General features: G+C 38.4%; 1 protein-coding gene across 2 annotated transcripts; it reads right to left on the bottom strand.

Moving 5' to 3' along the window:
- Positions 1-1,329: 1,329 nt before the first annotated feature.
- LOC120564649 (aminopeptidase N-like) lies at positions 1,330-22,528 on the bottom strand. 2 transcript variants are annotated; one of them, XM_039809810.1, is made up of 22 exons: positions 22,387-22,528; positions 20,918-21,122; positions 19,092-19,398; positions 17,980-18,122; positions 17,560-17,696; positions 15,813-15,939; positions 14,146-14,300; positions 12,734-12,847; positions 12,483-12,626; positions 12,225-12,290; positions 11,733-11,798; positions 11,433-11,605; positions 10,986-11,062; positions 9,327-9,460; positions 9,113-9,168; positions 8,131-8,278; positions 7,907-7,998; positions 6,785-6,892; positions 6,484-6,651; positions 6,227-6,367; positions 3,444-3,525; positions 1,330-1,935 (listed from the first exon to the last, which is right to left on the bottom strand). In XM_039809810.1, exons 1-22 carry the CDS (start codon positions 22,510-22,512, stop codon positions 1,777-1,779), a joined length of 2,928 nt encoding a protein of 975 aa, XP_039665744.1. In that variant the 5' UTR covers positions 22,513-22,528; the 3' UTR covers positions 1,330-1,776. The 2 variants fall into 2 exon arrangements, with proteins under 2 accessions (XP_039665744.1, XP_039665743.1); XM_039809809.1 differs by lacking the exon at positions 22,387-22,528 and having other exon boundaries at positions 20,918-21,332.
- Positions 22,529-22,825: the final 297 nt, after the last annotated feature.

Raw genomic sequence — 22,825 nt, 5'->3', positions numbered from 1 at the left:
GGCTACTTTGAAGAATCTAAAATATAAGACATGTTTTCAGTTATTTCACACTTTTTTGTTAAATACATAATTCCATATGTGTTCATTCATAGTTTTGATGCCTTCAGTGAGAATCTACAATGTAAATAGTCATGAAAATAAAGAAACACATTGAATGAGAAGGTGTGTCCAAACTTTTGGCCTGTACTGTATATTAAAGGTTGTTTCATAAATTTGTATGATTGAATTTGTGCTCATTCAAATACAGTGCAATGAAGGGATGAATGGCCCAGGCAGTTGCCTACCTTGGCTAATGGTGAAGTCTGCTCTTGGTGTTTTTTTCTGTGAACCAGAGTGTATTTCACTGGTGTGACGCAATTATGTCGTGGCAGGTGTGTTGCTCAGGACACATGGAATTGCAATGTCAAGTGTAAATTTTTTTGATCATGGCATGTTTTCAACAGGCACTGCACTAGTTGGCTTTAAATCCGAAATATTGGCAACTAGGTGTTAGTAATATTTAGTGTGTTTAAAGTCTGTTGCCATCTATTTACGATACGCTGAAAAAACTTGGCTGCGACCATTCCGACCTGAACTTTTGGGTCATTTCTAACCCTCCTAGAGTTCCCTTTAACATGTGGCATTTAACACTTCAATTTCTGATAAATGTCTATAAGTGAAGCATTTCCCTTCATCTAGTTATTTCAGTCACCGTACATCAAAAATGTAATGTAATTGTTTTGATAATGACCGACAGTCAGATAGATATAGAGATAAAGATCTATGATATAAGCGGTACACAATGAATAATAATAATATACTGTACCAGAAATACTGTATTTTTAGACAAACAAAGCACAACAGTATACATTTTTAACAAATGTGTTTATTTTCCTTTCCAGAATAGAGTAGAATCATTGCCTTCAAATACCAAAAAAAAATATGCAGTGTCAGCATAAGATGGTAATAAATAGCTTTTTCTTGTTTTCCTAACTGTGTCGCAAGTTATAGGATCATCATGTTATCATGGTGGCTAACACTAAAGAATCTAGAAACTAAAGTGAATCCATTAATGACCTTTCAGCTGTGTTTTCTAACATGCCAAGCAACGTTAGACTTTACAACAGAGCCGCTTCAATATATATATATATATATATATATATATATATATATATATATATATATATATATATATATATATATATATAAAATAATAATATATATATATAATATAATAGATAATATTTCATTACAGCATGCTCTGTTCGTCGCTTTGTGCTGGTGGTTGAAAATAAATGTAAATAGAGCAGGGTGAAAGTATGCAAAAATAATAACACAAACTCTTTTCTGTATAATCATAAAATTATAATTTCTGGAATACAATTAGATTATTGAAAACTGTGATTAAAGTAATATAAAGTATAAAACAAATAACATCCTTTCCTAAGACCTCTCTGGCCCATTGTCTAACTTAATGTATCAACATGTACTGTGTAATTAGTACTTCTACTTTCAAGGATTCAAAATAAACCGCAAGTCCCTTTTTCAGTTCAACCAAACCGAGGTACAACAAAGGCTCAGCAAGCAAATTTGGGTCCCATTAATTTTTTACAGATGATGTGATGTGATAATTTTGCAGATGTAAATGATTTTTCAGGACCATACAAACAAGCAGAGCTAGAGAACATTTGCTTTTAAATGAACTTGTGTGACATCTCCTTCTCCAAGCAAGATTTATTTTGATCAAAAAAAAGAACCTTTAAAACTCTGTAAAAGTACACAGAGCTGGTACAAGGCTTAGTTAGCGTTTCCTTCGGTTTTGAACCAATCCAGAACATTCTGTTTGTTCTCTGTGATCCATTTTATGTTGCTCATGGTTCTCTCAATGGACTGATCCACTGCCAGGGTCCCAGAGCCGAATCCAATCTCAGAGTTGTCTGCCTTGAACTGTTTCAGCTGTCAAAACAAACAAAACATAAAATTATTGTGTTGTTTAGGGAGGTGATGCAACCATTTCAAGTCAGGCAGCAACAAACACAGAGACCATCAAAAAGTGCAGTTGTCATCCTAAACCCCCACCTCGGATTCCAAATAGTAAATCTTTATATGAATTAGATCTGATGGTGTTTCCTGAGATCAGGGGCCTCTCTCAATCTGCGTTCTTGTGTATACGTGTGTTCCGATCCTTTTGTCCTTGTGTCCTTGGGGCTAAAGTACTGGCCCAGTACACAAATTCGCATTTCGCCAATAACAGTAACAGAAATGTTTTTGACGATTTTTATAATTTGTGTCCGTCAATTCGCCACTAAATTCACTTCTGAGATCTTTTATGCAAGAAATCAACTGTGTAGATTTTCAATATACAGTAAGCAGTTTTACGAAAATCGATAGTGAATTAAAAAGTTTCTCCCAATTTGCTTCGGAATATAGAAGCTCCACAACCAGCTATAGTGCCTGCCAGGGCTGCTGGTTAGTCACACTCACAGACCCCGACTGTCAGCTGGCTGGAGCTCTGTCAGGACAACAAGACTGCTTTTATTTCCCTGTTGACGGATCATTTGTTTAAATAACACAACGCAAATGTCCATTAGATTAATGAGAACCTTTGGTAATCTGCTTTTTGGGAGCTCCACAAGCAGATGAGCTCGCCAGCAGGATAGTCCCGCTCAGAGACCGGCTAACGTTACAGGGCCCTGGCCATTAGTGAGGCTAGAGGCGAGAGAGAGCCGTGTCTGACAGGGCAGAGTGATACCCGTCTCTCTTTGAGAGACTTGTAAATAAATTTCAACATGTATAAACATTTAATTTAATATTCAGTTCATAATTATTGTTTGGTGTATTTGCTTTTCTTACATAAAAAAATATTTTAGAAACTGAGTTTCAGTCTGCAATGGTAGATGAACATAAAGTGGTAACATGCTATGACATATGTTATTTAGACTTAAGGGGAGACGGCAAAGTTTAAAATTTCTAATGCTAATTTCGATCGGTTTTCCTGGGCATGTATACAGTGCACAATAATAATATACACAAATCACAATGTGGAACTAGACTAAAACATGAAACCCCCTAAAAATAGAGAATACTAATTTGTTTGATTGTGATCAAAAAAGGTCTAGAACAGAGATCTTCAACAGGGGTCCTCAGAGCTAGTAAAAGATGAATTGGCCTATTTGTGAAAAAGAAAAAATGTGATTTACACATTGAAGATAAGTTTACTATAGGTAAGGTAGCCACTATGGTAGCCAAACAGTTCAGCTTAAGGATTCACTGTGCTTTCATGTTTAACATCAAAACATGATGTATAAACGATATCCATTAATTTTCATCCATCCGGCCCTGTTTAATATGAAACAAAATTTTATACAGAATATGTTTTAGGGGTTCCCTACGTCATCTCTCTTTTCAGCTAAGGGGTCCTTGGCCTAAAAAATATTGAAGAACCCTGGTCTAGAATATCTAACCTGTTGAAGCTCGAATTCAGTGGAAAAGCGTTTGGTGACTCCGTTGATGAGGTTGGAGAAGGAGAATGATCCACCACCATACCTGTGAGTGAAAACAAAGTCAAGGAAAAACAGATAATCAGGTTTATTTGTATGCAAATTAAAGGATTTTTGGTTAAAAAAAAAATAAATAAAAAAATCAGAACTGTTCAGACTTTTCAAAATGCAGTAACAGAAATCAAACATTTGAAACCAACCAAAAGAAATTGGTTGTTGCACTTGTTAAACAGTCCCTCCAGAAAAACGCGATTATGCGATCGCATAATTCAAAGCATAATCAGTAAGTCCGCATTCATGCGGGGGCTGCATTTTTTCAAATATGCCGCACTTTCGCCGCATAAATTGCCGATTTCCGCGCAAAATATGCGGTGCTTGCATGATTTCATAATCCCCGCATTTTCGTTGCAAAAAAGTCATATATCTTAGCAGAAAGTTTAAAAAAAATGTTGCCTTTACTTCACACAAAAGCAGCCATTTTCCCCTGTTGCCATGGGAACGTTATGAAGTGACGTAATTACGCGACGTGAACATCATCGAAAAGCAGGTGTTGGAGGTTGAATTTGACATGTACTTTGAGTCTCTTAAGTTGGTATCCAATAAGAAAGCTATCTTAATATCTGATGTCTACTCAAATTTCTTTAAGTGCTCCTGCTGTCTATATTATTAACGATTTTTGAAAGTCTGTCTCTTTTGTATCTTTTATTTCCTTCTGTTTAGACTATTACTTTTATTTTTACTTTAATATTATTTGTATATATTTTCGTATCTTATTTGTTTAGTTATTGCAATGACTTAATATCTGTAAACTATTTTTGGAAATTAAGTTTAAAAAAAGCAGGGTGTTGGGGTAATCACTTTTTCTTCTCTTTTTTGCAAGTTCCCGCAATTTCATCGCATAAAATTGCATAAATATCCCGCATATTCCATCGCATTTTTTAAGAAAACGTGCCGCATAATCAAGGATTTTTGCCCGCAACAAATCACAAAAAAACTCTTGATCGCGTTTTTCTGGAAGGACTGGTTAAAGGGGTGATAGAATGCAAAACCAAGGTTACCTTGTCATGGTTGAATAACGACAGTTCGGTGGGTAAATAGGACATACAGAGAACCTCAGAGTCCCATTGACACCTCTTTCCTCTGCAAATCTCACAATTTGAAACTGCCTCTGAAAATGGGCAAATCCCAACGAAGCTAATAGTTGACGTCAACTCGGTGGCTGTACCTTTGTCATGCCCCAAAATTTACATAGCTACAGACCACTGGTCTGAGACCAGCCGGTCTTCTGAATGTAGGTCAAGTAGATGTCAGACACTAGTTTAGCTGCGAGCTTTGCATTTCCAGGGGAATTACAAAGAAGAAAGTTTGGAGGTTTTTTAAGGATAATGAAAATTAACCACATCGTAAATGCAGTGTTCCAGGCTGTACAGGGAACGCTGATACTTTTCACATTTCATCGCGAGCTGCCGCCGGTCGTGGTGCTCCAGGTAAGTGGTAGTTAGTGGTCAAGTTACCCCAGAAAAGAGGACTGTGCGCTGGGTACAGAGCACCATGCTGCCAGTCGTGGAGCTCCGTCAGGGTAGTTGGTGGTCGAGTTACCGGGTAACTGCGTGCGTGGCAGGCATGTTCCCTGATATTAATAAATTAATTTACAACGCGGGCAATGAAGAGGGAGTTGTGGAGCTTTTTTATGTCCCAAGGGTAACGTTACAACAACACTAGTTGTGTCAAAACATTGGTGTGTGTGTGTGTGTGTGTGTGTGTGTGTGTGTGTGTGTGTGTGTGTGTGTGTGTGTGTGTGACACACTGGAGGATGACTAAACTGTAACTAAACTGTGTCTCTGGTGCTTTGTACAATAACATTAGTTGACGAGTTTAGCGACTTTTTTCACAAAAAGCAACTAGTGACAAATCTGGCGACTTTCTGTAGAAAAGACACCAGTATTGTCGAGCACGCAAGGTAATTCTTTCCTGTGGCTGCCAAAACAGTCACGGTCTCTCTCTTCTGTTCTGTGGGGAGCAGAGGAGCAGGCAGCGCCGTATGCCGAGAGGAGCAGCCCCTCCCCTCTCTTCTCATGTTGCAGCAGCATGCATTGTTGTAAACCAACCAATCAGTGTGCAGCTCATCTAAATATTCATGAGCATGCCATATAAAAAAGGGAGAAAACCTCTTGTTTCTCTCTAGTGCTATTCCACAGGGTTGCATTAGGGAGCATAGAACAGCAACCGGGCCATTTTCAGTCCAACCAAAGTTACATACCCTATTAGGAGACCTTAAGGAACGGTGTGAAATACCCTATATAATAATTCTATCACCACTTTAAAATTTTAAAAACACAAAAAAATCTATTATACTGAAACATCAAACTACTACCTTCATAAAAAAAATGTAAAACTACACTCAGTCCCTGTGTTGTGTTCTGTCAAGGTGAGGCCTGCATGGTTTATGATGAGCATGATTGGTCAATAAAAGCTGCCACTGATAATAATTGACTGTAACGACAAATCTGCTGTTGTGTGATTGTATGACAATGAATGATTTATTATGTGGCTGTGCTCCAGTTCGGCATGTGAAAATCATAGGTCACAGTGTTACCCAACACACCATATATCTGCAGTTGTGGACATGACTGCTAAGCAGACTTGGTTCATTTAGAAAAACTGAGTTACAGACTACAAATATGGTGCCTCATGTTTCATGGGAATGCAGTGATGTAAGCAACAAAAAAGTATTGTGTTGTACTCACTCCTTGAAAATGTATGACCATCGCGCCCTGACAAAGTCCCATGCCAGAGACTGACCAGCCACATTGTTGGCAATGTAGACAATGGTGGAGGTGGCATCCTGCTTTCGGATAAGGTTTGGCATCAGAGTGTACTCCAGGTATCTGAAAGGGTACAAGCAGGACAGAAAGTATATATGTGTGTGTACTGGTCAGTAATCTTCAATTATAAGCTGTAGTACACTGTATAACAGTATTAACAAGGCTGTCTGTGAGCAGACCTGTTGAGCAGCCAGGGTTGATTTGTGCAGGCCAGAGCAGAGCGGAGTTTTTCAGCTTCACTAGCAATAGTGGTGTCCCGAAACTCTTCCCAAGCAAACTCCCACTCTTTGGCGTCACCTGCTGCAATGGCGTTACAGTACACTGTGGAACGCAGGTTGGGGTGGATCCTGAAGCAAGATGACATATTCTAAGTTCAGTACACCATAGATGATAGACTTATGGTTGCACTTAAAATACAATAAAGAGACATTTTAACAGTGGAAGGATAATAAGTTACACATTGGGATTATATACACTCACGTGTTAGTTTTAGTGTCCATCCATTGATTGAACCATGTCTTGGCCAGATTTTGGCATTCCTCAAGGCCTGTCCTACAAGCCAGACTGATAGCATTCACCTGATTATACCTGGAGGAAGGGAAAACAGGAAGGAGAAGAAGCATTAACAGGAGCCCAGAAAGAAAACATGAAGAGTATACATGGGGACAGAGAAACAAGGAATATGCCTAACTTGTTGGGTGGTTTGTTATTATTAGAGGCTAAGTCATGCTTTGTACATTATCTAAAATACTGTTTTATCAGAACAACAACAGCACCGGCTTGGCATGACCTCTTAACAGTTAGCATTAGGTTTACCAGCAACATTGCCGTACGTTGTACAGGTAAAAATGCACCATATACACCACGGGCAGAAAACATTTACCATATATAACTGTAATTTACTGGATTCTGTGCTTAATGTCTTTTTTAGATAATTAAAAGGTAACACTGACTACTAAAACCAAACACTAGACAGTGGTAATGCTAGCCGCTGCAAGCTAGCAAGTTCATAAAATATGTTTACAGCTAGACAGTGATTATTGGCCAAAAAATGTACCAATTTTACAAAAGTCCTATTATCAAGATTGAAAATCCATAAGTATGCAAGAGGAAACTGGTCTATTCCTAGCCATAAAATAAAGACAACATAATTTGAAATGAACTAGAGCTATGGTTTCCCAGGAGCTCAAGATTTTTAATATCGCTGTAAAAAGACACGTTACTATATCTACATAATTACAGGGAAATATTTGGTACTGTATTTCAATAGTTTGTTAAATTATGACAACTGCAGACTCTAAAACATTCTGATGAAACACTTAAATAGGAGATTACTGATTTTCTAAATACAGCGCTGTACCTCTTTTACAAACTTAACAACACTGGGTACATTTTCTTATACAGTGTAATAAGGACAATGCAGTGTTGATCTCAAGGATGGAGTTTACCTTTAGGCGTGTGCAACTACTTTGGGGCCCCCAACTAAAAGGGCCCATAGTTTAATTACAATAAGTTGAAAATCATCTTTTCTTTGCAAGTGTCATATTCTGTTAATGCCTTTCTTAAAAAACAATAAATGCCCATTTATGTCTCTTTACTCACTGGTCCATGTGTCCATCAGGTACGTTGCTCCAGTTGCCAGTCATGGTCTTATAGTATTGAAACAGGGGGGTGACCTGTTTCCTCAGATAATTCTAAAAACAAGCAAGACAGAGCTAAGGAAATGTGATAATTCCACGAAGATTAGAATCATAGAAGTAACTTATTTGTGTTAAGGTTTTTTGTTTATTTTTATGCTGATATGTTGTGGCTGAAAGTAAGCACACCTGCATGGGACCATAAACCTCACTTCGATCAAACATGAGGTAGAAGAAGTCCAGGTTGTTCATGGCTGACTTCCAGGGCATATATTCTGTCTCCTTGTTCAGGTACTTGGTGGTATTGAGGGCCAGTACAGTAGGGACGATCTTTGCTCTTTGGGGTTACAAGATTGTGAAAATAAATGGGTTATCCAAAATTGAATACAACTTGATCATCATTAATCAGATCTTTAGTGTTCTTGGTTCTACTCTTCAATACACTGGCAAAATAGTTGTGGACCTTCATAAACCTACTGTAAGTCTGTGGTTCCCAAACTGCTGCCCCCCCCCCATCCCCATATAGGCCTATATGTGTATATTAGTTATACTTAACCTATATTCATACATACTTAATGTAAACGTCTGTTTCCCATGCCAAAAAGACCATTTGAAGTGAATTGAGATCCACTGTTTCTCAGTGAAGTGGGGAGAGGGACAGAGAGAGAGGTGCGCAACAACCAGCTGTTTCAGTCCAATCAGGCTCTTAAGATTGAATTGTGGCCGCTACTATGCATTTTCTTGCATTTTGGTAGTTAGGGTGTAGCTTCATCGTCTGCTTTACGTTTACCTGGCTGTCCTTTCACAAACTTGGCCATGTTTTGCTAGCAGCGCAGCAGAACCATGCATTAGGGTTATAACCCCCTGTTATAACTCTGGGCCCCTCCTAGGGTGCGCACCCCCCCCACTTAGGAACCATTGCTGTTTAGTAATGAATTGAAATATGTTGCAGCATCTGTGTCATGCTGGCAATGCTGTGCAAAAGTATAATAATTGTGGGCTAGTTTTTTCTATAAACCCTGCTGATTGATGTAATGATGTTGCTACCTACAACGTCTTTAATAAAGTCGTTTGGTTTTACTGAAGGTAACAAACAAGTTAAATAATTTTTTTCTAAGTCTCAGTAATCCAGATAATCATTCTGTTATGATACTGTATTAGTAGGACTTACCTGGCAAGATTGAAGGCATCATCCACCAACTGAGCTCTGTTGATCACTGGAATAAGCTTGAAAAACAAAAGCAATGTTACTACTACTACTACTACTACTACTACTACTACTACTACTACTACTACTACTACTACTACTACGATCAAGAAGCACGTTCATAAACAGCGTAGGAAAGCAGAGATCACAATTTATTTTAAGTTGCCAAAAAGTATACCTTATGATCAGCCATTAGACAATTTAGGAGTCTGTTCCAGTTGCCTTCGTCATAGTTGACTCTGTAGTAACCCACCACGTTGAGATTGGCCAGCACCCATTCAGTCCCTGATGCCTTCGTCGCATCAATTGTGCCTACAAAAGAAAAAGGAGGTCAGAGCTTGTCATTCTTGCCCTACACAAGACCAGAAAATGTAAGATAATTTGTCAATGTTTGCTTATTTTTTGTCTTTGGGTGATTTTCTTCACACTTGGGCAATAAACTCTTAAAAGGGGAATTTCTGTATTTTCAAACATGGACCATATTTTCCCATGCATTCTTGTGTAAGAACAAAATGTGAAAAAAAATCTTTGAAATTTTTCCAGTATTGAGCGAGAACACTATAACAGGCAGCCGCGAACCGGGCTGCAATGTAACCCTATGGGGCAATGGCGACCGTCAATGTATGTCCACTAAAAGTGTGTGTTTTTGCTGCTGACAGACTCAGATTGTTATTGTGCAAGTGTTTGACGACATTATAATGTCCAGTCTAAAATTCTCCCACAGCCTGCAATCTACATAAAGTAAAACGTATGTGTGAGGATTTTATAAAGTTTGTGATTCAAATGTGTTAGCGCATGTTACCGACAGGAGCATATATATGTAACACCGTACTACACAGTATCATTTCAGTTAATTATAATATTGTACCTTAGCTCTTGTACACTCCTCTTCTGTTGCTCCGTTGTACAGAAAACCATGTGAGGCGAAGGTAAGCTTTTATCAAAACTTTAACGTAACGTCTCAAGTTACACACAACGTGTAAGTCTACTCCACTCTCGAATGCTTTTCTACCCCTTTTTTCTTTAACCATCTCCTCAATTCCCAAAGCCACTTCGGTCAGAGAGAGCATGTCATTTTTTTTTTCCTTTTACTGCCGTAAATATTTATTTCAGGATTTCGCCTATGAAATTAAATTGTAAGAATGCATCTATGTCAAAGTACCCTAAAAAATGACAAAAAAATATTCCTGTGGCTCAACTTTGATCAGAGTTAGGGTATAAATTGAGCCATCTGGGGGTAAACTGACAGTCTGACATTTTAAGATCATTGAACAATCCAAAACAATTATTCAATATTCCCTTTTTCAAGGTTGCAGGGAAATAGTAATTATTGCTCTCCCCTTGCAGTTCCTCCAGCCTTAAGTGGTTGAGTTAGCTTCTTCAACTCACCACTCAGTGGGAAAATGCATCATAAACTGTGCATTAATGTGTAGTACTGTCAAGTCCTTCTTAAAAGCATATTTTATCCACTTGCTTTGCGAGAGTCATTCATTTTTGGTGTGACTGATACCTCTAGTCTCTAATCTTTTCAGATGATTTTTAATAAAAAGGTTGATAATTGATCATCTAGGCCTAAACATTTGTGTGATGCTTTATTTAAAGTTAAAGTTCTACAATGATTGGGCTTGTGTGGCCATATTTCATATTTGGTTGTTATATCCTGCAACAAATGTGACCCTAAAATTGACGGAATAGTCGATAGCTCAATAGCTTCATGGAAAGAAAGCTGCCTTGCCTTTTGCCCAAAATTTTTTTACCTCCACTTACTTTCATTCAGAAGTAATTTTATTTATCAGCACAAAATCACCATGTTATTGTTGGTGTCTGTACACCTTACTTGATTTAACCTTCAGCCAATGCGGCTCCTGGATTATTCCAGTCTTCATCCACTTGATCGGAACAATCCATTTATAACTGTAGAATAAACAAATGTATTATTACATATAGTTTAATGTGTTATTTTGTTTGCCTGGCACCGAACTGTTAAAGGGGGGCTGCATCATTTCTATCATAATGACATTAAAATAAAAAAAAGGATTATGCATTAATAAATAGAAAAGCAAGTAGCATAATTTTTTGCAATAATACTAGAATGTATATGGAGATAGCCTAGTTGTACTACTATAAAATAAGTGGTAATACTAAATTAGTAGTAAAGGCAGGAATAGCAGCAACATGAGTATTGTAACATGAGTTGTAATACTATAGATACTATAATATATACTATACTATACTATATATGATTGGTATAGTGGGAAGAAAGGGAGAAAGGCACTGTACATACTTGAAGGGAGATTCAGTAGTGACATTGGAGTCTGGATCCAAGAGAAAGTGCTCCTGGGATACCAGCCCAGTCTGGGTATTTATGGTAACCACAGGAAAACCCATCTGCAGCACCCAGGTGTTCATGATGTTTTCGACAGTGTCCGGAGGTTTAGGGACATTAAGATCAACAGCCTGTGGAAGCAGACAAACAAGAAAAAATTATGTTACAGCCAACAGTAGGTTGGCACGTACTGGAGATCCTTTTGATTAAACCGTTAGCTAAATGTTCAAATCTAAGTGTATTTAGAAAAGAACATGCCCTCTGCAGATGTTTCCATAGGTCGGTGTAGACTGCATTCCCAAATGCAAATTCAGCCAAGTAGGTCTGTAGGGGACAAAACAAAGATTTGTTATTTTGCTTTGGAGGAGTTTCTGCTTCACCTGAAAGCGTTGCTGCTCATACAGTATTGCAAGTTGTACATATTATACATTCCAATAAAAATCCATTTCAGGCGAGTTGGCCGATTGTTACTGATGTTGTCATGCCACAGAAAATCATCCTGCCGAATGGCCTGATTGCAGTGCTGGTTGGAATTCCTTAAATTTCCTATGCCATATTAGATATTTTAGAGTTAACAGATGTACTCTATGTTACTAATGGAGAATTAATTTGTTAAGATCATGTGTACCCAACCCCTGTCAAGGGTCAGTAATGTAAGATTTACTGTGTCAATTAAAGGGGACTAAGCTTCACAGTAGCATGTGGTTTCAGGTAAATATTAAAAATTGTATGTCCCCATTAAGTTCTTACTCTGAGTCCCCTTGTGAAGACGTCTTCAGTTAGGAAATCCGACAACATCCTCAGAACAGCTGCTCCCTGAGGATGAGCAAACACATGTTCAATGTTTCTCAAGATCAGTCTGTGTTTAAGGATATTGTGACAAAATCTTTTACATATTTGAAGGAAAACTATTATAGAGAAATTAAATCCATAATGTGGGTAGATTGATTTAAGGATCAGAGATGGGCAAAGTTCTGCTGTTGTTGAGGCCTGAGTGTATGAGGTTACCTTGCTGTATGATATAGCATCAAACAGCTCACTGATCTGTGCTGGTTTCTGGATGTCCTCTTCTTTAGAAGACAGAGGGTGAGAGGAGGCAAGGGCATCGACGGCAAACACCCTGTGGACATCACTCAGCACGATGAGGTCTGTCTATTATGAGACAAATAAAACAGTATGGCCAAAACTCCACCGATTAATGTCACCATCATCCTACATTATACATTATTGTGGCCAAAAGGTAGGAGGGAAATCCTTACCAGGTTCCAGTTGGGCTCAGCATGGGCTGCTCCCAGGTACTCAACATATGATGCAAAGCCTTCATTCAGCCACAAGTCATTCCACCATCTCAGTGTCACCAGATTACCAAACCACTAAAGGAACAGCATAGAGAAAATGTGTGAATGTTCCAAGAAAAACTAAAGATAAATAAGACCGCTCTTTATAGGCTCCCAGACAAGAGGACTACAGCGTTGGATTTGAGTCACACTGTAGTCCAAACAACAAGGACTTGAGACTTGGCTTGGACTTTACAGCATCTCTGTATGTGTATGTCCTTTCATCAGCCTTGCAATTAACATGCCGTTTGCCTACAAAGACTTAGGATTTGAATTGGGACTGTTTTGACATGACCTGACATTTACTAGCACTTGCCCTCAAGGCCTAATATTTGACTTGAGACTTGCTGTAACGATACTGAAGACTTGACTCATACTTGCTCTTAAGGACATGAGATTTGATTTAAGTCTGTTTTGATGAGACTTGTGACAGTGACCACTATATTATATACATTGTGAACGCAAATTCCTCTGAATGATTTGCTGATCATACAGCATTTCAAACTGTACATATTCTACATTCATATATTAATCCATTTCAGGTGAGTTGGCTGATTGACTTACAGTTACTAGTGAGGTCTCAATGATGCTTCATGAACCATTAGTTGCATTTGTTTAGCCCACTAGATGACGCTCTTGGTTTAAACAAAAAGGTTCAAGGAATAGCAATTCAGTGTGCTTTCAACTCTTTGATGAACAGACACAGCCATTAAGTGGGCTCAGAAAATAAAGAAAATGCTTAATGGAGCTTCATTTGGACATCACAAATCGGCCAAATTCCACCACGCGCATTTTCGGACGCCACCAGCAATCACGGCCATTCAAGACAATGCTTGTTATTCCACCAGCCCCGACACAGCGCGTCCCAGAAGCATGTGAGCCACGTGCATTCCACAGGCCAGGCAGGATGTGAAGGCATGGAGTTTGATTGCATGAGGACTTGGAGTACTTGTACTTGTAGATAGCCTTTTAGTGACAATGACAGTCAGGCATTCAAGATGTTCTGCTTCTGAGACGCTCCCTGTGTGGTCTGGTGGAGGACGGAACAAAACTGGCGTGTGTCACTTCCATGCCTGGTGGTAAGTGATAAGTATTGATTGATGGGAATGTTCTCATAACACATTTGAAGAAAATCATCCTGCTGAATGTACTAATCGCAGTGCTGGTTGAAATTCCTTTATAACTTGCCTTTTCAGATTTTATCAGATGCACTCTGCCATTTTACTAATAGATAATTTGCCAAGGACATGTGCAACCAAACCCGGATGAGGATCCGTTATGCAAGATTCAAAAGACATTGTGAAGTTAAACAGTTTGTAGTGTTGAAAACTAACCATGTGAGCCAGTTCATGAGCGATGATGGTAGCAATCCTCTCCTTGTTGGAGTTGGAGGAGAACTCTTCATCGTAAAGCAGCGCTGTCTCTCTGTATGTGATCAGACCCCAGTTCTCCATGGCTCCAGCATTAAAGTCTGGTAGAGCTATCTGATCTGCATTAGGAAAGATAATATTTGTGGTTGGTTGCCTGTAGAGTTACTACTTCTTATAAGTTGACCAAGTAAATTCTAACTGCACCAGTGTTAAAACATGTAATCTGGAGGGAGGAAATTATGAATGTGTAACAATGTAACAAAATGTACTAGGGATGTCACCACTACGGTTCTAAATCAAAAATCAAATCAAAATGAGCTTTCGAAAGCAGGATTGGCGATCTCTCCAACCTCGCCTACTTGCCTGTGTCTAAAGACAACAAAAAAAGCCTTCAAAGACGACACAGTGTAGCTTACCAGTAGCCTGCAGCCGGATATTTATAAACATAATGTCCACTGCCAGAGTCGGAGATGACAGAAAAAGAAACCGAACTATAAAATCCTCCTGCTTCCCTGAAGTGTGACAACATTTTGCCTTCTCCGCGAGTGAGGTAAACAACGAATATGTTCTTGTTCTCTAGGTACCAAACGCCACCTCAGGCAACAGGACAAATATAGCAGAACATATTTGCAGGCATCATAAACATATAGATTTGACTGGGGAAAAGAATATTGACACAGGCAACTCCTCCGTTCTCATTTAGAGCAGGATCTGGTGGCTTTTTGCTTTTTTCTGCAAATTAGTGGCACTTTTTTGTTTTTGTTTCTAACAGTTTGTTTCCAATTGAATGTTATCACATTTAAAATAAATTATTTAAAGTTGATAACATGGCCTTAGTGTAGTAAATTTGAAAACAAATATGGCGGTTATATCACACTTGATACCATGTGGCCTATTTTTCTAAAGAAGAATTGAAAAGGTAAAGGACAGTTGCCAGGGCATGAAACCAATGATCTCTTGATCTTTAGAAATCAAGACTTGATAGTCTATAAATGGAATAGCCATCAGTGTTAAAAAATATATATATTTAAATCAAATCGTGACCTTAAAATCAAAAATCAGATCGAATCATGAGACTTCTTGAATGTACTGTATGGGCTGGTCAACAAAGACTGGACACAGACTGATTACAACTGTCATGAAAACTGTATAACAAATCAATTTATCAAGATGTATCTGTTAATAATTGATGCCGTACGCAATCTTCTCCTGTTCGCAAAGCCCTGTCATAAAATGTCAAAACAGCAGATAAGTCTTGCATTAATCAACAACAGAACAGATGATGGAGCAGCATTTTTATGTGGTGTTCAGAATGATTGACAGCTGCTTTATTGGAAGTGGCAGCAAATGTCTCAGTCTACAAAATGAAGGTAATTTTGGGGTTGACCATAAAAACACACATGATGGCAATAAACATGAATCCAAGAACTGCTGACTAGTGAGGGGAGGGGAACAGTTAACTCGGAGGATTACATATTAATGTATAACCTTGGTATGTGTACTGTACTGTACTAAATACACGTGAAAAAAAAAAAAGTATTCAGGCAACAAGTTTGATAGCATACATTTAACAAAGAAGGATAAGGATATTCAAAAGAATTGCCTCAGATCATCATGTGTGGTGGACTTACCAGACTTTGGCAGAGGGTAGCTGGAATTGTAATACTCCTCAAAGAACTTAAGAATGGGTCCAGTTTTGTTAAGGGCGTACTGTCCTTGCCCAGCATCAATAGCGGGCTTCCTGGCAAAGATGCGGATCTAAACCCACATCACATAATACACACAATAAAACCCATTACACAGTCTAATTATGCACATTGCTGTTGTAAAGCATCTATAAAATTGTTCTGATGGCATAAATTCTGTTTGTGAAAAAGAAAATTGTTGCTGTTGATGTGTTGCTTCAGCCTGATCATCTTGAATATTAAATCTGTACATTGTTTCCTACAACAGTGTATCTTTAGATACTACCATCGGATGGCAACACAGTCACACATTTTGAAATCTTACACCTGGCTAAACTCACATTCATATTACATGGCCCATAGGGGCCTCTCTCCAACCACTAATAATTAATTGCAATGACATCACTTGGATGAGCACAAGAATGAACCTTTGTTTTCTTGTTTTACTACAAAGTAAGTTACTGTGTTTGTTAGGAATGTGGATACCTAGGCTGATGATTAAAACCTAAGTTTTGAGAACTAAACTTAGTTAAGTGCTATTTGGCACTATAACAATACCAGTGTGTGAACCTAAGGTCTAAATTAGGGAAGGTCTAAAATGTTGTTAATTAAGGAAGACCTACTATATAATACAATTTATTTCCAATTTCATCAAAAATCTCCAATCAACGGGTTGCCCTCGCAGCACACCTGGTAGAGCGTGCGCCCATGTACCAAGGCTCAGTCCTTCCCGCAGCGGTCACAGGTTCAATTCCAACCCGTGGCTCTTTGCTGCAAGTTATCCCCGCTCTCTACCACCTTCTTGCCTTAATCTGTCTTATCAAATAAAGGCAATAAAAGCCCCCCTCCCCCCAACAAAAAAAAAAGAAATCCCCAATCAGCATCTGGAAGTATCTTGGTGGTATATTGGGAAAAAAAGACTTTAAATGTATAACCAGGCTAGGAAAAATAAGTTTAGCCCAATTGTTTTGTTATGTTGTAGATCAAAGACTGTGAGGTATATCTTTCTAAAAGGTTTTGTTTTTAACCATTAGCCTTCAAAAAAAGAATTGTAGCTTGAGAAGTGTCAACTAAAACAACCACACACTATTAATATAGCGTCTAGGTTTGTTAGCTAACACTGCTTAGCTTACACCATGCTAAACTTGATGCACAAGTTAACACCTAAATGCAAATCAATTACCTTTTCTCCTCAGTGATGAAAATGTCACCACTGTTTCATTACAGTAGAAAAGTAACAAAAAACCTGACTAAAGCAAATAAGAGACATGATTATCTGAATTTGAACAGCCACTGACCACTTGTTTTACTTAGAAAACCATGTATCTGAAATAATATTTTTCTGAATTCTAGATCTAAATTTGTGACCATTCAACAAAAAAATATTCAAATTAAGCTTTTTGTAATTGCAACTTAAGAAATGTCATATTTTAATTTCAAAGAAGTGAATCCAGAATAAATAAAACTTAGATACACTATAAAATATTTCAATATTAAGTATTCAGTGGCTGTCCCTTATTTGTTTCCATACCGGTCCTTACCATGTGTAGGATTTGAAAATTCCTATGACTTTGGTGCCCACTGGTAGTAGTATCCAAAAAACCTTCGCAGAATGCACATCTCTAAGTTTCATGGAAATACAAGCTGCATTCATGAAAGACTGATGACAAAATCTTTTTAGGACGTCACTTACCAAAACTCCGTCAATGGTGTTATTGATGAAGGTATAGTCACTGACAATGAACGCCAACAGGTAGGTAGACATTTTCTCAGTTGGCTTAAAAGCAGTCTTCAGTAGATCTTTACCATCAACTTGGACAATGCTTGATTCTGTAGAAATAAAAATTAATAGAAGGACATGTTTAGCAACTTTGAGTCCTTGAAAAGCGCTATACAAATTAAATTTATTATTATTATTGTTTTAGTTTTTAATCTCTTACATTTAGTTAATCTTATGTCTTTGTAAACATGTCAATTTAACACACTCTGCCGTCCATAGTCTTAGATCACCCTAAAAATGATATTACATCCATTGTTCTCCTCATATATTCAATTGATTTTGTCTGAAACTGTGAAAATAAGCTCGTCCAATTATCATCGTAGTGCAACTAACCTTTTTCCTCGCCATTGGACAGGGCTACAGTTCCTTTGTCGTGGATTAACGTGATGTGGAAAATAGCTTTCATGGCTGGCTCGTCAAAACAGGGGAAAGCCTTCCTGGCATCTGTTGGCTGCATCTGAGTAGTAGCAACAACCCTGACAGAAAATAGACAAATTAAACTTGATGCTTACAGAAACAACCCAATAGCATAATGATTGTGTGGAGTTTTCCAAAGAGCCTGATGATAAAAATGTACATATACAATAATTGGAAGTAGGGGGGAAACAGCTAGCCTAGCTCTATCAAAAGTGAAAAAAAATCCACTTTCCAAAGGCTTTAAAACTGTTTTACTTGCATATTATGTTGTCTTACAAGATACACATTTCACAAATAGAAATTTTGAAACAAGACTGCCGTTTAAGGATTTTAGAGTCATAACTTCTTGCTGTTACTTGGCCGATACACATTGGTCCCAGACCAATCAAAGCTTGCCATCTTTCACAAAACACATGAGGTTATCAGAAAGGAGCACTAGAAACTGACTTTCAGGAACAGGAATGTAACCAAACAATATTGTATGTATGAAGCTGGCTGTCTTGCGTTCAAAAAAGCGACTAGTGACTCCTCTATTTCACAGTTCAACCGAGCAACAACATAATTCCTCTTTCGCTTTGCTATATTAACAGTTGTGTGTGGAAAAGAGCTCTGCGCTCATATTGGTCAAAGTCACTGACGTGAGGTAACTCGTCGTGGAAGGCAAAAAAAAAAAAACATGCTAGTCTTTCAGTTGGCATGTCGTGAGGCAGTGTTGGTTGTGTCCTATATGATACACTACACAGGATAAAACGATCAATTGTTGTACCCAATGTCCATTTTCGGCCGAGTCGTGTTATAATCTTGCCGATATGTGTGGTCTGAGTCCGGCATAAATTTATGAAGTTACACTGACTGTAGATAAGACGTCAGGCTATTTTTCAAAATAGTAAAAAAATGTCTTGTGTGAGAACTTATTCGGAAAAAAATGTATTGATCATTGCTGGCTACTGCATGTTCTGCAACCTCTGGGATTCACTTTTGCCCTAATTATGTTTCAAGGCGCATCATTTGACACCATATACACATACTTTTTCACTCCGTCCTCAAAGTATTCACTCCTATAGAAGCCTCCCAGGTCATCAGCCAGCTCTCCAGTAAAGTAAGTGTAGAGGTGGTACCTATGGCCCTTAATTAGTTTACCATCCAGCTGTAGGACCAGGTACTGAGTCACATTCTGGAGCCAGGAAGTCTTGATTGAGGGGGCATTGACCCCACTATTGACTGAGGTGAGCTTTGCCAAGTGGCCATTCTCCAACGTGGTGTAGTTCAGCTTATTGGAGTGTATAAGAATCAGGTCAGTCTCCTCAGCACACTTAAACTCCACATTGGACGAACCTAAAAAACATGAAATACAGTTACTTAAACGGTGATCAACAGTAGTAAAAAACTTCAGCTCTACCCAACCCCAACCCATTTGTTAAAATATATTAAAGAGTCTGTCTCCAGTAACTGAAAGGATGGTGGCTTTGGCTATCTGTATCCAAGTTTTAAAATATGTGTATCATTCTTTGTGTGCAGGTAGACGAGTGCATTGTTCCCCAGGTGGTTTTCTGTGAAGCACATTGAGCTGACATTGTATGAAAAGTGCTATATAAATGAAGCTGATTTGACTGGGTTGAGACAACTCTCATACTTCATGAGCTAAATACACCATTTGAAACCCATAACATGATCTGCAAAACACACAAAGCTAATAACAGGGCTTTTTTTCTTAGTTCACGAAGTTGACATTTTGGAAATACATTATTCACAAGACAGCAACGCAATGTAAAATATATCTATGAATTACTGCACTGAATACACCAAATAAGACTTAGTTTCTGTACTTCAATTACCACAAAATGTAGCCCATTCTGTCAACTGCTCTATCTATAGGATTGGGAATGAACTGTCAAGCTTAATGAGAATCCTGTGTGTTATGCTATATGGACATTTAGAGAAGCAGGGGCTTTCCCTTTATTATCTGCTGTTCAAAATAAAAAAAAGTTTTATAAGTCTAGGTAATGGTGTCTAACAGCAAATTTAAAGCCCCTACGAATGCACACACCATTATTTGGGCTGTGTAAACCTCTGGGTGTGTACAGACTATGGCTAACTAACATGCCCCTCCATTAGAGTTGTTACCATAGAGTTGATTGTATATAGAAGTTGATGACCTTACACAACTTGTATGATTATTACCAACTTCAATTTAGAAGATTTAATTCACAAACCTGTATGGGTGGATCAGGTTTTGACACAGGGACTTTAATATGCATTTGCAAAGAAATTTAGAAGCTATGAAGTGCTTTATATGAAGCCATACAACTGTGATAAGAGAGTCAAGTAACATGATCCAAAATCCCTCCAAGCAGAAGGTGTTTCTTCTTCATGTCTTTTTTATTCATTGACATCATATCCTCTATGTACCAAAGCCAAGCCAAGCAAAGTATTCCCTAATCCTTCCATAATTACTTACAGTACACATTCCACTAAATCAATTCACACAATACTGTCTGGCTAGTTTATAATAATATAATAATATTATATAATAATATATAACTAATTATCATACTAAAAGGACAGTAAGACACATTGAATTTGTTTTACACTTTTAGGCTACAAGTGATGTTATAATTTTGCAACTGAGGGGTTAAAGCTGTGATTTATCGACCTTCTATTAGTAAGTCTTTATCTCCATCCTATCCTCTTTAAGCAATGACTCCAAACTCCTGGTGGTTTTAATTCTTGCTGGCTGAGGAGGATATATTTTGACCGTGAATACCAGATCAATGCAACTACTTTGTATGAAAGTAAGCTTTCTCGCTCCAGAGAATCATAGATGAGTATTACAGTACACTCATAAAAGCCTTACCAGTAAAGATATACAGTCCATTTGCATCTGGAGTCAGTCGCGGCCACAGGGTTAGATTATAGTGATCCGGCACTAGGCTCTTGGGCAGCCGATAGTTGTCCCAAGGTCCACTGGGCGAAGGTGAAGGTGAAGGTGTTGTGTCGGGTGGTTTGGATGTTGGTCCTCCATCAGTTGGCAAAACATTGTTATTATTTTTTGCCTTTTCCTGTGAGTAAACAACAGACAGAGCAATAATAGTAGCCAGGGCCCCTGCACACAGGATGATGGCCACTACCCCAACAGCTTTACTGATGTAGAAACCTTTCCCCATGTCGCCTGCCTGTGTTGGAGTCCCACTGAGACACGTATGCGTGGAAGGTGAACTTTTATATGTAGCCATTTGTAGCATCTCCCCTCCCATTCACTCCACCATGGTGATACATTAACAGTGGGATTGTAAAAATCAGTCTCAGCTGATGATGACAAAATTGGCTCTGTCATACTGATAATTACATTATTTTATTGTCATTTAACTTAAAGTCCAGAACACAAGTGCAACCAAGGTTTTGAGGCAGAACTAGAGTTTTTCATGAAAATGAACTATAACTACAAGCTTTTCCAGTTCATCCGAAATGCACAGTCACTGAGATATTAGAAATGTGAGCCTTTTTTTTTAACTGAAGCAATGACAGTGTAAATTATACCCACACATGACAGCTTTTAAAAGAATAGTTTGGGAAATACCGTTAGCCGTAAAAAGTGCTATTGTATTCATTCATTCATGTAGCTATATTTCCGTCTTTCTTAGCTCAAGTTTGATTATGCTAAGTCAGTCAGTATTCGCCTTTATACCCCCCACTCTTTGTAACTTTTAAGAATATATTATTTATTTTTATTTGTTATGACTAAGTAAAGCACAATAATCACGTTGTTACCTAGGCAACTTTCACCAAAAGTTCAAAGTGCTTTACATAAAACATTAAAGAGCAATTAAAACCATTCAATAAATATAATAAATAATAAAAACAAGCTACACATATTACAGGTATAAAAAATACTTGAAATAGGCGGTTCCGGTTAGCTGAACAATGGTGTGGGCAGCAAACCGGGAGAGCTCTGTCACCACTCGTCATTTATCTGACTTTTTCCCTTCTTATATCCTACTGTCTATGCTTTTTCCACACTTGACATCCGCTTAAACTTGGCGAGCTTGTCTCTAAGGTTGATTTCTAACCAGAATCACGTAACACCCAGCTCGACATGGTCAGAAACAGAGGTACAAAAGCTGGACCGTGGGAGGACCGTAGCGAACACGGGCAAGATGGCGACCTAGCTTCTGAGCCGCCATAGATATATACACTGAGCCGCTGGCTGACTGATATCCCAGATCAGAATGACGGCGATACTTCGGTGTTTCTGCCCGGCATTAAAGCACTTCTCGCCGGCATGGAAGAGCGGATTATCACTAATTTAACAATACAAATTGCTACCTCCTGAATACCATCCTTCCTTGGAGAGATGTTCGGGACTGACGCCTTTCCCAGAGCCTTGACCGTTGTCAGAGCGCACAGGATGGCTATCCAGAGGAGACAGGGCGGCACACCTCGCCCCTTCATAGCCTGTATAGTCGATCAGCAGTGGCTCAACAGGTAGATCTATAGATAAACTAATCTTTCAGGTGTGAAACCAATCAAATGCATGTGTCTCACGGCCAATGCGTGAGAGTTGGCAGCCCTGTACAGGTGTGGCGTGTGAAACCAATCAAGTGAGACACACGTACGTGAGACACACGTATTTCAATAAATCAATCAACATTTATTTATATAGCACTTTACAGCAACCAGCAGGTATTACAGTGGTGGCTTTTCAGTAGAGGGCGCTAGGGCACCGCCCCCATCAAAATTCCAGAAAAAATAAATACTTAAACAC

The sequence above is a fragment of the Perca fluviatilis genome, chromosome 8, assembly GCF_010015445.1.
Source record: "Perca fluviatilis chromosome 8, GENO_Pfluv_1.0, whole genome shotgun sequence".
Lineage (NCBI taxonomy): Eukaryota > Metazoa > Chordata > Actinopteri > Perciformes > Percidae > Perca > Perca fluviatilis.
Note: the sequence above shows the minus strand (reverse complement) of the source record. Positions and strands in the feature narration are given on the sequence as shown.